The sequence below is a fragment of the Carassius carassius genome, chromosome 32 (assembly GCF_963082965.1).
Source record: "Carassius carassius chromosome 32, fCarCar2.1, whole genome shotgun sequence".
NCBI lineage: Eukaryota > Metazoa > Chordata > Actinopteri > Cypriniformes > Cyprinidae > Carassius > Carassius carassius.
The window spans coordinates 27,724,998-27,739,654 of NC_081786.1; the positions used below are offsets into that span (position 1 = coordinate 27,724,998).

Genomic DNA, 14,657 nt, shown 5'->3' on the forward strand with positions numbered 1-14,657 from the left:
GAGTCTCCCATCCAGGTACTGACCAGCTCTGCCCTGCTTAGCTTCAGTGGGCAACTGGTCTGGAGCTCCAGGGTGATATGGCTGCCGGCCTTTTTTATTTTACAAAATTGGAAAAGTCAATCCAGAATACTTAAGACTTATAGAAATGATTATTTGTTTCTTCAGACTGAAGACAAAAGGAGCAATTGGGGTAAATACTATTATTAAATTTAGCAAGTTTATAATTTACCCTGTAGCAATTATTTATAATTTTAATAGAGATTTCAACAACTTTGATAGGTAAAAAAAAGAAATTGCCAATAATCTTCCCATTCTATATCACTAAAAAGGTTATGCTTTTACAAAAACTCACACAGGCAGCATTTATAGAAAAATGAGGTCAATTAATAATTGAACGAATGTCTTTGTTTGACATGGTATTATCGAAAAGACTTTGGTCAACAAATAAGTTAGTGTTATCAAAAATATGAGAGTGTAAAGAACATTTAGGGCCAGACTTTACTAACGGTAGCCTACAGTGTGACTGATATATGTGTGGAATGTCAGTCATCTGCGGGATCACGTGTGCGCTTTTAATGGAACTCTTGTGAGTTCTCGCAGTCACGTGCTCGTCACGGCTCCAGGAAGTTCCCGCAGCACACACACACACACACACACACACACACACACACAGAGCTAGCTGTCAAACACTGAATCTTGGCGGATATCAGCTCAAAACAACGGACAGCAAAACCCGAAAATGAACCACAGCATCGCGCAGGACAATGGGATGAAATACATTTGGAGTCTTAGCACCGAGGATCTGTGTTTTAGAAATATAATATAATAGAATATGAAAGCTACACACTAGCCAACAACACAGCAAAACACAAGAGTTTCAGCGTTTCCTCATTTATTTTTGGACTCGTGAAGGATGGAGTGGGACAATTCTGGGATATTTGACGAGAGTCGAGCTGCTGAAAGACGTTAACGATCTTTATAACTGTTGCGTAGTTGTGGGTTTGTTTTATTCTGTTTGTTTACAGTTGCTGTGTTAACTGCCAGCAGATTGCACAGTGGTTTTAAATCCTATCGTAGCATTTTTGGGTGATTTGTTTACGTGTGTTTGGTGGTACACAAGAGCTCCAGTATGCATGACGCATACGAACCAGTCCCTATCCTGGAGAAGTTACCCCTCCAGATCGACTGTGTGGCGGCCTGGGGTGAGTCCTGCTCCCTTCCCTTCAGCTCCATCAACACTTTAACACTCATGTGCACCATTCGATGATAATGACTGTATCTCAGAACCCTGTGAGCTGCAAACCCACGGTAGAATTCTCGGAATGAGTTCTTGTAGTGGTTCGAATTACCAAAATTCTTTTCTCTTTGGCTGTGTGTCAAAAAAAAAAAAAAGAAGCTGGTCAGCTGACTTGGAAACAGGCCTGTGATGTCCAAAACAACAGACAGATCAGCAGGTTTTGAGTCATAGCTGGAAAAAAGACAACAACTTATAAGGTGTTGAACATGTAGTATTATTGTACATGTTTAGATGAGATTCATCAAGCAAGTGTACGGGAAGTGAAAGCTCAAAGCACAGTTAAACCAAGTGTTAATTCCACATGTGTGAGGTTATGAGGTTGGTTTGTACAGGTACATATTAAGGTGTGTGATTATTAGAGTCGTCTAAATGTCTCTTGGGTCAATCCCTCTCCAGCTGTCCAGTGGAGTAAAAGTGAAACTTTGAGCAATCATTGCATGACTTTTAAATGTGCTAAATATTTCTGTATGTTCACATACACGTACCTTGAAATGTGCTCTAGAGATCCGCCAAGACACACTCACACTAAATTAAAAAATAATAATAAAACTGTCCAGCAATTGTTAATTTTTGGACCAGTAGAGCTGACCCTCTTAATGTTGTTTGTACTACAGAACTAGTGCCATCAACCCATGTTTAAACGTGTGTCATTGATGTGTTTGCAGATGATTGGCTCCTTGTGGGGACCAAACCAGGCCATCTCCTTCTGTACGGGATCAAGAAAGATGCAGGTGCACTGTTTGTGTTCGCACCTGTGCTTATAACTTCAGTCATTGTCTTTTAATGATAATATTAATAATGTAATTTATTCACAGGTACAAACAGGTTTGAAGTTACATTAGAGAAATCCAATAAGAACTTCTCAAAGAAGATTCAGCAGGTATGCACAGTTCACCCAAATGCTGTCATTATTTACACACCATTTTGTTGTCTGTTGTGTCATCCATGAATAAGTCCCACACAGAGCTATCACATGATTTCAAAAGACTATGTGTTCTTTGGTCCTTTATTGAGTTTAAAACTAATTTTCTTTAACAAACTAGTGTGAAGGTTCTTCAAAAATGTTATTGCAATTATTATTATTTATTTATTAACATGGAAGAATCACAGCATACATCATGAGGGTGGAGTAATAATGACTGTGCTGAACTATCTTTCTGTTCTAATATTTGTTTCTCTGTTTCCTCTCAGCTTTTTGTGGTGTCACAGTACAAGATTTTGGTTAGTCTGTTGGGTAAGTATCTTTTCCAGATTTTTATAGTCAGTGACTCCATCAGTTTACACGTGCACCAATAATGTGATTTATTTCCAATAATGAAAAGGAATGAATCACAGTGAAATGTTTGATTATTCACCAAGAAGTGTGGTTATTTTTACCTCCATTCTTCACATACCCCAATGCACAGCGCAAGTGATGAACTCACACGCAGTAAGTGTGTTACTGGCCACTGTTTTAATCGACTTTAATCAAATGCAAAACACATTTCTTAAGGTGAGTTGATGAACATGTGAAAGCAATGCTCCTGGGTTTGTCTGTACTGACAATCCCATTATGAGCAGAGACTGGTGGCAGCATAGAGTTTAACAGTTTGTGGAGGGAAACTTCATTCAAGCACAAACACATGCACACTTTAGTCAGAGTGGTATAGAAGTGTTTACATGCCTGGTCTTTGCCATTAAAATTGGCATACCCCTCGCATTTAACTCCTATTATGAGCTCAAATGCATTAATTTGATCAAAGTGTTGGGTTTACATGAGGTAATTGTTAATCTTGATATTGTAATATAATCATAATATGAGGATGCATGTAAAAGTAGTCCCTGTCATATGAGGTGTTGTCATATGGCTTCGTTTGAGGAACTTGTGTCATAGATCAAACTGATGTGGTGTAAGTGTAGAGCATCTTAAGGAACTGTGTAGTTTCAGTCTCAGCAGCATCAATGGCTTCTTTTGTTTCAGAAAATAACATCCACGTTCACGACCTGCTCACGTTCCAGCAGATAACTGTCCTGTCCAAAGCCAGAGGAGCCACACTGTTTGCCTGTGACCTGCAGGTAGGTTAAAGAATCACTATGCATCGTTCATTAATGCTTTGACCCAGCGATCACATCTGATTTCTTATTTCTCTCTCTCTCTCTTCTTCAGCAGTCCAGCTCAGGCGAGGCCAAACTGCGCATGTGTGTCGCGGTCAAGAGGAAAATTCAGCTGTATTACTGGAAGGACCGAGATTTCCATGAATTACAGGTCTTGAGCTTGGAAACACAGAAATGAAATATTTCTGGTAAACTATAATGTTAGCCTAAATCATGTTCGGTCACGATTGCAGGGAGATTTCACCGCTCCAGACATTCCCAAGTCCATGGCTTGGTGTGAGAACTCCATATGTGTGGGTTTCAAACGAGACTACTATCTGATCCGGGTAAGGCAAAGAAATGTAGTTCTGCTTGTGGATGTGTAGTTGGCAGTTTTGTCAGAAGAATGTCTGTGTTAGCCAGCAACAGGGCAAGAGCGGCCCAATAGGGCAAGTGAGACCACAAACCATTTTGTTAATGGAAGCTTGCAGCGCTGTAGTTTTATTAACAGTATATATCAGGTGGATGGCATTGCCATCTGAGGCTGAGACCAGATTTTCTCTTAAATCATGCTGCTTACTGCATCACAATATGGATTTTTATACATGTATGTTTTTTTGGGGGGCTCAATCGTGTGACTTTTCTCTTTAGATGGACGGACGTGGCTCAGTCAAAGAACTGTTCCCCACAGGGAAACAGCTGGAACCACTGGTGGCCCCGCTGGCTGATGGGAAGGTGGCAGTGGGTCAGGATGACCTCACGGTTGTCTTGAACGAAGAGGGCGTCTGCACTCAGAAATGTGCCTTAAACTGGACAGACATTCCTGTTGCTATGGGTATGTATGATGTCAGTCTTGACAAGCACGATTGTCAGGTACTCGTTAGCATCTTACCAAACACGTTTGATCACGGGTTCAATGTGAACGACTTATCAGATGATCAAGGAAACTGGTGTCTAGTTACCATTTTTAAAAAACAAACATGGCTGTGTTTAGTTTGTAATTCACATTTGTGACCATGGAGCAGTCATAAGGGTCAAAAAAATTTTTTAAGTGAGATGTATATACTATATCAAAGCTGAATTAATAATATTTTCATTGATGTATGGTTTATTGGTATCTGACAATATTTGTCTGAAATACAACTATTAGAAAATCTGGAATCTGAGAGTGCAAAAAAAATCAAAATATTGAGAAAATCTAATTTAAAGTTGTCCTAATGAATTCTTAGCAATGCATATTACTAATCAAAAATTAAGTTTTGATATGTTTACAGTAGGAAATTTACGAAATATCTTTACTTAATATCCTAATGATTTTTGACATAAAAGAAAAATCTATAATTTTGACCCGTGCAATGTTTTTTTTTGCTATTGCTACAAATATACCCCATAGACTTGAGACTGCTTTTGTACTCCAGGGTCACACATGTGTTATAATAAATTAATTAACTTTTAGCAACCTAATCAAATAATCAAAAAATAAATAAATACAAATTCTAAATCTCATCTCAGTCGTACATCTACAAGCTTACGGTACATAGCCCAGCAAAAACAAATTGATAACACACCTAACATAATGGTATATCTTTCACCTGATAAACGTAATAATAATAATTGCAAAAAGCCGCAAATAATTGAACGTCATTATTTTTTTATAACTAAAAGGAAAATATTTGGTTTTAAAATTAGTTAGGAAAATAGTGAAATTTCTCTGCTATCTAACATTTTGGCATCTAACAGCCTTGTTTCCAGCAAAAATAACCATGTCATGATATATATTGTATATAAGTTACTTGTGTGTAATAAACAGCAATATACATCTACATATATTTTTATTAAAGCATTCTGAAAAAAGTCATGACACAAACAAATCGAGGCATTGGAAAGAGCTGAAAGAGCAGTTTAATATTGACTTCTGCCCAGGCCAACACAGAATCCGTGTCTGCAGAACTCCTCAGACCTTAAGAACACCCAACATGAACAATCCTCAAATCCTCTGCTCTTTGCATGGCTGCTTTTTACATGTTTTCTCTCGTTTATTGAACTCTCAGCTTGCAATTAGAGAGTACGGTACTGTCTAACACATTTGACCATTCTTAAATCCATTCTACTGATTTTTCAAGTCATTTCTGAGTCTGTTTTCACACGTCTGTTGATCAGAGCACCAGCCTCCGTACATCATCGCAGTGCTGCCCCGCAATGTGGAGATCCGCACCCTTGAGCCCAGACTGCTGGTGCAGAGCATAGAGCTGCAGAGACCGCGCTTCATCACCTCCGCTGGGTCAGACCTAGGAGACATGTTTTCTGTCATTTCTTTAAAACTAGTAATGTCCTGTTTGTGGGTGAATCTGTTTATTTCATGGGTTATCTTTCATTGTATGGACAAAAAAAAGCAGTATCTTATTTGTGCTCCACAGAAGAAAGAGAAAACAGCGACATGAGGAAATGATTATAGAAATGTCATTTTTGGGTGAACTGTCCCTTTTAATTTAACATTTGAATGTGCAGCTTGTGAAAGACCCGGTACCACAGATCACAAGATCAAAATACTTTGAGACAGATTTTCATCTCACCCCAACTTTAGTTATTTTAGCTCTAATGTTTAAGACATGTTTGCATTTGTGAAAGGTGATCTGACGCTGATCTTTCTTTCCCTCTGTAATTCCACAGATCAAATGTGGTGTACGTCGCCAGCAATCACTTTGTTTGGCGTCTGGTGCCCATCTCTATAGCCAGCCAGATACGACAGCTGCTGCAGGACAAACAGTTTGAGCTGGCGCTTCAGCTAGCGGTGAGACACTTTTCACATCCCCTAAATACTAGACGCAGAGTACACAGTTATCACATGCCGAGCTTGCTTTTGTCTTGCTTTCCTCAGAAAATGAAGGATGATTCAGATGCAGACAAGAGACAACAGATCCATCACATTCAGAACCTGTTCGCCTTTAACTTGTTCTGTCAGAAACGCTTTGACGACTCCATGCAGGTGTTTTCTAAGTTAGGCACAGGTGAGTTCATACAGCAGCGATGATACACATACAAGTACAGAAAGACATGTCCAGTGTGTAATGCATTGCACTAGAAAAAATATTTAATTACATAAAAAATAAAGACAGAAATTTATGTATTTGAAATGCATATAAAATACAAAGTTTGGATTACACAGCTTTAACATAAAATGGAAGATTTCCTTTAAAATATTCTGTTTTAACATCAATAAAACCCCATTTATTTCAATATCATGCATTACATTTTTTTTAGGTATTGCTTGTTCCACAGCTAGCTGTATTTTAAACATATGCATACTATTTAACTAAATTAATTCTAAGCAGTTTGAATAAAATATGATTAAATTTATTATTATTTTATGTTAAAACTGTGCAAATGGATAGGATGTGCGATTAAAACACTTCAATCTTAAATTAACATCTTTTTGAGGCGAATAACTTGCCAAATATGTTATTGATTTGAGTTGTAATTTTAAGTATTTAAGAGCAACTCTCTGGTGGGCAACCGACTGGTTTAAATGCCAGCCAATCAGACTGGACTTATGGAAAGGTCTTCTGATGGTCTTCAGATGGTCTGTGCTCTTGTTGTCTGGGGCCGAGTTGCTTAGAGACTGCCATTGGACCAGGAAACAAAGATCTACAAAGAGTTCTGCAGTGATGATGTATTTTTGTAGTCCGACCCTGGTTCCTTCAACAAAACCCCTATAGGATTTTTTTGTATCGGCTTCTAAAATGAGTTTGTGTCGTGAGCAATAATAATAAAAAAGCATGTGATAGTATTCACAAATGAACAACTTTTGTGGATTTTGAAGTCTAAATGCTATCTCCAAAAGTAAAAAGCTAAACAGTTCTGTACACAAACTACACCATGGTCCCATGACCAAAGCATCACCACCATTAAGCTTTCAAACTGTATTAAAATAAAAAAACATCTTCACTTTGTAAACACAATGAGACTGAAAGTGACTAGTGAGGAAAAAATCTGAAAGTATCCTGAGCTTGTTCACCACATACCCGATTTAACCACAAACCCCACTGACTCTTGTCTCCTATAGATCCCACTCATGTTATTGGCCTGTATCCAGACCTGCTCCCCTCTGACTACCGGAAACAGCTGCATTACCCCAATCCTCTGCCCACGCTCTCTGGAGCCGAGCTGGAGAAAGCCCATCTGGCCCTCATCGACTACCTGGCACAGGTACTCACCACTCATCAGTTTCATACGGAGCGTTTTTAACTTCTTTCTTCATCTTGTTACGATTTTCTCTGCATTTCATGTGATAGAAACGCAGTCATCTAGTGAAGCAGCTGAACGACACGGACCCTTTCGCCACCTCTCCTCTCGTGGAGGGGACCCCCACCATCAAGAACCGCAAGAAGCTCCTTCAGATCATCGACACCACGCTGCTGAAGTGTTACCTCCACGTAAGGCCTTCAGATCGTTCTCAAGGGTGCAGACAGAAAAGGAGCCTTGATTAACAAAACTATTGTTGAATCAAACTGAAATTGAAAATACAGTGAAGACTGATGATGGCAGATCACTATAACCAATTTTTTTGATCCACAGACCAATGTAGCCTTAGTATCGCCTCTCCTGCGTCTGGAGAACAACCACTGTCACATAGAGGAGAGCGAGTATGTGCTGAAGAAAGCCCACAAATACAGCGAACTCATCATCCTCTATGAGAAAAAAGGCCTTCATCGGAAAGGTGTGCTCCGTCTCCTAAACTCATACATCTAGATTGTCATATGACCTGTCCTCCAGTAATCTCCGTTAGGAGTGTAATCTCTGTGTGTGTCCTCAAGCATCTGAATATGATTTGGTGGGCTCTGATCAGCTCTTGTTTACAGACGTGCAGCACTGACAGTTGTTTTCTGTTGGTTTATTAGTAACAGTATTTCTGTCGTTGAGTGATTGAAGTTTCAGTTACAGATCCAGTTTTTAACATGCATTTGAAAAGCTTATGAATGCTTGTGTAATGTTTTCAATGTAACCACCGGGTTGAATTGAGGAAGTCTTTACAAACGGATTGATTTGTTCATACATCAGACGCTGTATTGCACTGTATGTTCTGTAATAGAGCGAATAGGTTAACTATTCATTGCCAGAATGTGATTTTACTTCACCAGTCTTTCACACAGCTCAGAGCTCATCTAAAAATGCATAAACATTTAGCCGTGCTGAATAGCCTTGTGTCGTCTTCCTCATTCAGTTCAGTAGATTTACAGAAGTGTGATTGTCCAGCTCTGCAGGTTCTGCTGGATCAGTCCACCAAAGCCAACTCTCCTCTGAAGGGGCATGAGAGGACTGTACAGTATCTTCAGAGACTGGGTGAGATGACCACACGCATTTACTGCACGTATAGTCTAATTGGTTAGCAAACACAGCACCTGCTGTATGTGAGCACATTGAAGCTTAGTATTTGTTTGAATGCACCTTTTGCCTGAAGGTGGAGAAGTGAGGCAGAACCTTAAACATGTTAAAAAACCGCAGCTGCAACATTTCAGCAGATATTTGGAGATTCCCACCTAGAGCTGCTTGATTATATCAAATAAAACCAAAATCGCAATATGGCTTAGTGCAGATATTATGTTTTAGAGTGAAGCGTGTCACTGTGTTCATTTACACGAGAGCAGATCTTTATGTGCTGCTGTGTCTCAACAAATGCTGCTCCACATGAGCCCATCGCATTAAAGTGAACTGTTCACATATAGAAATCAAGACTTTAAGATAGTGATTTCACTTTTGTGATGTAAAATATAATGATAATAATATAAATTCCAGTAAGAGTGCAGCACTCTCATGTCCATTTAACACTCTTGAACGTTGAAACCCATTTATCGAATCCAAATCTATTTCTGTTCAGGTGTGGAGAACCTGGGCATCATATTTGAGTTCTCGCCGTGGGTTCTGAAGATTTGTTCAGAAGATGGACTGAAGGCGAGATCAACGGGATCTGCTTGTATTTATATGAACTCTGGTCGTTTCGAAAAGCTTGATTTTGATTGATTTTTTTATTTTTCTTCTTCTTCCAGATCTTCACTGAGGACCTGACGGAGGTGGAGACTCTGCCCAGGGACAAGGTGTTGAACTTCCTGAAGGAGGGCTTCAAGGAGCTGGCCATCCCGTACCTGGAGCACATCATTCACCTGTGGGATGAGACCGGGCCCGAGTTCCACAATGTTCTGATCCAGCTCTACCTGGAGAAGGTGCAAGGCCTCATGAAGGTGTACCTCAACTCACTTCCTGAAGGTCAGACACGCAGCTGCTTTATCAGAGACGATGGAAACTGCAGCACAAAATATCAACTCAAGCAACAGAAGTCAAATTCAGTCTGTCTGCAGCAGCAAAACAAAAGAATATTGCTCTTCACTAGTACTATACGTTTTGAATAAGCCCTTTTTTAGCAACACGATTGTTCATTCTGATGGAAATGATGACACAGCAACATGACAAGAGTCATAATTTGTGTAAAAATTGGTAGCTGTGGGTGTGGGCTAGACAGGGTTTTACATAAAGTAGGAGTAACAAAGTATCCATATAAACATGTCTAAACCGAAGACTTCCCGTCACGATGAATTAAAGGCCAAGCGCGCAGTGTTGTCTGTGTCCAGGTGTTCCAGCTGTGGCTGCAGGACAGGAGGAGGGAGAGCTGGGAGAGTACAGGAACAAGCTTCTGGCGTTTCTGGAAGTGTCCAGCTGCTATGAGCCAGAGGCACTCATCAGTGATTTCCCGTTTGACGGTGAGTGTACAGGTCAGGGCCACACAAGAGGAAATCTAGAGATCAAACTGGATGACAAATGCTGCTCCTGTGCTGCCTCCTCTGGGTCTCTCAGGTCTGTTGGAGGAGAGGGCTCTTCTTCTGGGTCGTATGGGGAAACATGAGCAGGCTCTTTTCATCTACGTTCACATTCTCAAAGACACACGTATGGCTGAAGAGTGAGTACCGCTCGACACAGACCCCTAGCCCTCTTCTGCGTCACAAAGACAACATGAAATCAAAGAGAACCCCGTTGGAAGAGTTAGTTCACCCAGGAATAAAAATCAGCCTGTTTTACTCGCCCTCAAAGCATCCTAGCTGTATATGACTTTCTTTTTACAGACAAATCCAGTCTATGTTGTATAAAAAATCAGTCCAAGCACTTCCCTCTTACTTCATCTATCTGTGGTACACATTTTATCATGGATGTGTGCGCTGTATTTGACGTCTTGAGGACTGTTGAACAGAAACACTCACCCACTGCAATGATAACGCTTGGAATAGCCAGGACTGTTTCTAATATAACTCTGAGTGGATTCATCTGAAAGAGAAGAAAGATATACATCTAGGATGAGCAAATCACAGGCCAACTGTCATTTTTGGGTGAACTAACCCTTTATCACACATTCCTGTCCTTATTCATCAGTGCACATTATTCAAAAAGAAAAAAAATCGAATCTACTATAAAAGTGGTTCCTCCTAGGCTTCACCATGGTGTATGTTAACCAAGCGCTTTTAACTTTACCATCAGCCTCCATGTTTCTGTCTAAAAGCTTCTTCAAAAGTCCTCCACTGCAAACTCTCAATCAAGTCTGACTCCATTCGATGTGAAACACCCGTGTTTTTTATTTATTTTATTTTTTATTAATTTTCCCCTACCAATTCCCGCCCAAATAAGTTTCTTTATCTTGTTGAATACTTCATGTTGAGAGTTTTATGAAAGGGAAGCTGGCTCTAAACAGTGTTCAGACTGTGTTCTGTGTTCTGGTCTTCCTCAGGTACTGCCACAGTCATTATGATCCATCTGCAAACGGCAAAAAAGATGTGAGTGCGCTCTCATTTGAGTTGTTTTCACTGTCACATTGCAGCTGTACAGTGTGAGTTGTACTATATATTTTATTTTGCAACAGTCCCGCAAGGATTTAGTGAATCCTTACAGAATAATAGCTCGCATTTCAGTGCAGTATATACAGTATTTATTGACACTGATTATATGATTTTCATTTTAAACGTTTTAAATTATGATTTCACCTTTCTACAAATTTCTAACATGCAGGCTGAGGGTTTGTAAGAACAGTGAGTGAATGTGTGCAGCTGGTGAACCTGTCCAGTGTAATGTGTGACGAGGTGCTGTGTGTCTGTCTGCTCTAGGTGTATCTGTCCCTGCTGCGCATGTATCTGTCTCCTCCAGACGTGCACTTCCTCGGGCCCATAAAGATGGAGTTGTGTGAGCCACAGCCCAACCTCCAGGCAGCCCTGAGAGTCCTTCAGCTCCACCACAGCAAACTCAACACCCCCAAAGTGAGCCTCCTCCAAACACTAGCACTATCATAGGCTTTCAAACACCCAGAGCATCGTAGCATGCACATGTGAAATCTCTGAAATGCACCCAGAACACTCAAACATCACAACAACATCTGCATGGGAAATATACATTAGATTCTGAAGGCCTTCTCGCCAAACCATGATAGTTTCCTTTCCTCAGCTGGCTGAAAGTGAAATACTGAAAAGCTGCGTGTTGTACGCTGTTCATGTTCCTGTTGAATTTAGTTCCTCTTTCCTCTGTAGTGTTGAAGTTCCTTTTTTTAAGCATGTCAAACAAGCTGAAGCCATCTGACAGAGACCGTTCCAGATCAGTCACAGAATCCATGACAGGCTGTCTCACGCCATTTCTCTCGGTCTCTTTCTCTCAGGCCATAAACCTGCTGCCAGCTAACACACAGATCCGAGAGATCCAGGTGTTTCTGGAGAGTGTGCTGGAGGAGAGGGCTGGGAGGAAGCGCTTCGACCAGGTCCTGAAGAGCCTCCTACAGGCCGAGTTCCTGCGGGTAGGTTCACTCGCTTTAGAAGCTGTATTCAGTGTTTTCAAGGTACTGGTGACTGCTTCATTTAGTCAGATTACATAAGAACTCGAAAAATCACTAGTTGTTACTAGATGCAATACTTCAAAACTGCTAAGCTGTTAAATGTTGAATAAGAAACAACACTAATTTGAACGAATGACTCTCCAAAATGGCCCGTATGTAATGCTTGAATGTGTTTGGTCCGTGTGCAGGTGCAGGAGGAGCGTATCTTCCACCAGCAGGTGAAGTGTGTCATCACAGATGAGAAAACCTGCAGGGTGTGCAAGAAGAAGATCGGAAACAGGTGTGCTTCATGCTAGGATCTCACTTTACTGCAGTATTCTTTTCCTAAAGCATTCGCACACCATGCACAAGTCAAGCACTGTGTTTTATGAAATGTAAAAGTTCATGCTTTAGTGTGTAGCGAAAGACATAAGACCACCATACAAACATTATAGTAGCATTCATATATGAGTCGTTTTAGAATATAATTCACAGCATGTTTAAGATTATAAAAAAGCTACTTATGTTCTAGAAAGTACGGCTCCATTGATTAGCAATTTCTGTCTTTAAAGGATTCCTATTATGCCCTTTTACAAAGTCCTGATTTAGGTTTTGGGGTGTACTAGAATAGGTCTTAATGCTTAATTGTTAAAAAAAAGCATTATTTTACATAAATTTTACAGTGGTGCAGCACCTCTCTTCCCAGTCTGTCTCAAATGCAATGTTTACTTCCTGTTTCAGTGAAGCCCTTCCTTCTGAAATACTAAACTTCTACAAGGTGTGTAGGTTCAGTAATTTCACTTTTAATGGCAATGGATAGGTTCTTTTCATTGCCATTAAAGTGAAATAACTGCACATAAACATAGTAGGCTGAGAAAATGCTCATTTTAGAAGAACATTTCAAATAGCAACAGCCAACAATACAGCGCATGGGTCCAAATTAGAAATGTTTCTTTCATGCCATGAATCATTAGGATATTCTTTAAAATTCATGTTCCATAAAGATACCGTATTTTGTCAATTTCGGCCCGTAAGTATATCAAAACTTAATTTTAATGAGTAATATGCATTGCTAAGGATTTTTTTCATCCTCAAGATTCCAGATTTTCAAATAGTTGAATCTCAGACGAATAACAAACCACACATCAATGGAAACTTATTTATTCAGTTTACAGATTATGTATAAATCTCAATGTAAAAAAAAAATGTACAAAAATGTCAGGGTCACAAATATTAAATAACGAGTCTGTAAGACCCATCCAAAAACAAGCCACCGTACAAGCGTTCAGTTTCACTCTATGAGTGCTCACTATGATTTATGGGTTAACTGTAAATCAAAAATCAAAACTAAAATCTATTATTTTGAGGTATATAATGTATTGTTGGCTATTGCTACTAATATACCCCAGATTTAAGACTGCCTTTGTGCTCCAGGGTCACTTTTTTATTTCTGTGTCTTTGTGTTCAGTGCCTTTGCCAGGTATCCTAACGGTGTGGTGGTTCACTACTTCTGCTGTAAAGATCGCGGTGCGTGTCCAGAGGAGTAGTTGAGCCTGCAGACGGGAGACGCCAAACACGCCGAGCACAGAGAGCTCGGCAAACATGAACACACAGACAGGACACGCCAGTCTCTCTCGCTCTCACTCTTTCCAGTGGAATGGCAAAACCGACACGTCTGTCTGAAGAAATTAATCAGCTTCCAAAGTAAAAAAAAAACATGGACACTGAGACTAAATTCAGATTTATTAAGTGTGTTACTTTGACCACAGAAGTGCTTATTCCCTCACTTCCCACCTTTTCTTCTTCGCGTACAGTGTACCTTTGTCCAGTGCCTTTAGTGGAGAGCAAAGGCCTGTGTTTGTGTGCACCTTTAGGTGCTCGCTCTGTTCAGGTGCTTCGCTCTGTTAGCTTGAGATGAAATCAGACTGCAGATATAAACCTTAAAGTGGCCCCTGTACAGAAAAGGCCAGCACTGATGCACACACACCGCAGGAGAAACAGCTGGATCGTTTACACTCAGATACTGCTGACAGTCATTTCGACAAGTTATATACTCCCATTTAATTACAAGATATATACTGTGATTACTGAATATAGACAAATACTGTTATCTTTTAGCAATACGGTCATTTGACCGTGTTTTTCTGCTATGGGCTGTCAGAGTGAAGGACGAATGCTTCCTCTAGTTTCTAAGATGACTTGTTTACGGTGAGACGTCTGGATGTGTGTTTTTTAAGGAAGGCATTGTGTAATGTTTCGATTGGTTTGGGTTGTATGAGGTTTTGGAGAGCGGAGCGGTGACTCTACAATCACTGTAGCATGCCACTTTTTCTCTTCTGCTTACTTGAGTGGCTTTAATTTATTATTAACATGCTGTCTTTACTGTCAGGAATGTTTCACCTATGTGTGCAGTCGTGCCGCTCAGATGGACTGCAGTGTTTGTCTGGCTTT

The 14,657-nt window shown here is 40.1% G+C and overlaps 2 protein-coding genes across 3 annotated transcripts in view; one reads left to right on the plus strand and one right to left on the minus strand.

The window, feature by feature from the left end:
- Positions 1-14,657, minus strand: part of LOC132113067 (collagen alpha-1(XII) chain-like) — a 171,910-nt gene that overhangs the window by 125,170 nt on the left and 32,083 nt on the right. The gene's annotated exons all lie outside the window — the stretch shown is intronic.
- Positions 628-13,840, plus strand: LOC132113066 (vam6/Vps39-like protein). Of its 2 annotated transcripts, none has more exons than XM_059520872.1 (24): positions 628-1,202; positions 1,963-2,028; positions 2,113-2,177; positions 2,489-2,531; positions 3,258-3,352; positions 3,444-3,542; positions 3,625-3,717; positions 4,022-4,205; positions 5,531-5,651; positions 6,041-6,161; positions 6,249-6,378; positions 7,434-7,576; positions 7,663-7,803; positions 7,946-8,087; positions 8,624-8,710; positions 9,246-9,319; positions 9,415-9,631; positions 9,994-10,122; positions 10,217-10,319; positions 11,139-11,184; positions 11,512-11,661; positions 12,054-12,188; positions 12,416-12,507; positions 13,675-13,840. In XM_059520872.1, exons 1-24 carry the CDS (start codon positions 1,130-1,132, stop codon positions 13,751-13,753), a joined length of 2,628 nt encoding a protein of 875 aa, XP_059376855.1. In that variant the 5' UTR covers positions 628-1,129; the 3' UTR covers positions 13,754-13,840. The 2 variants fall into 2 exon arrangements, with proteins under 2 accessions (XP_059376855.1, XP_059376856.1); XM_059520873.1 differs by having other exon boundaries at positions 3,447-3,542.

Excerpts from the sequence above, each read along its gene's own strand:
- LOC132113066 (XM_059520872.1), top strand. The coding sequence starts at position 1,130 with ATGCATGACGCATACGAACCAGTCCCTATCCTGGAGAAGTTACCCCTC. Across the intron at positions 9,632-9,993 it reads CCTCAACTCACTTCCTGAAG|GTGTTCCAGCTGTGGCTGCA; the intron begins GTCAGACACGCA and ends GTCTGTGTCCAG. Across the intron at positions 11,185-11,511 it reads CTGCAAACGGCAAAAAAGAT|GTGTATCTGTCCCTGCTGCG; the intron begins GTGAGTGCGCTC and ends TGTCTGCTCTAG.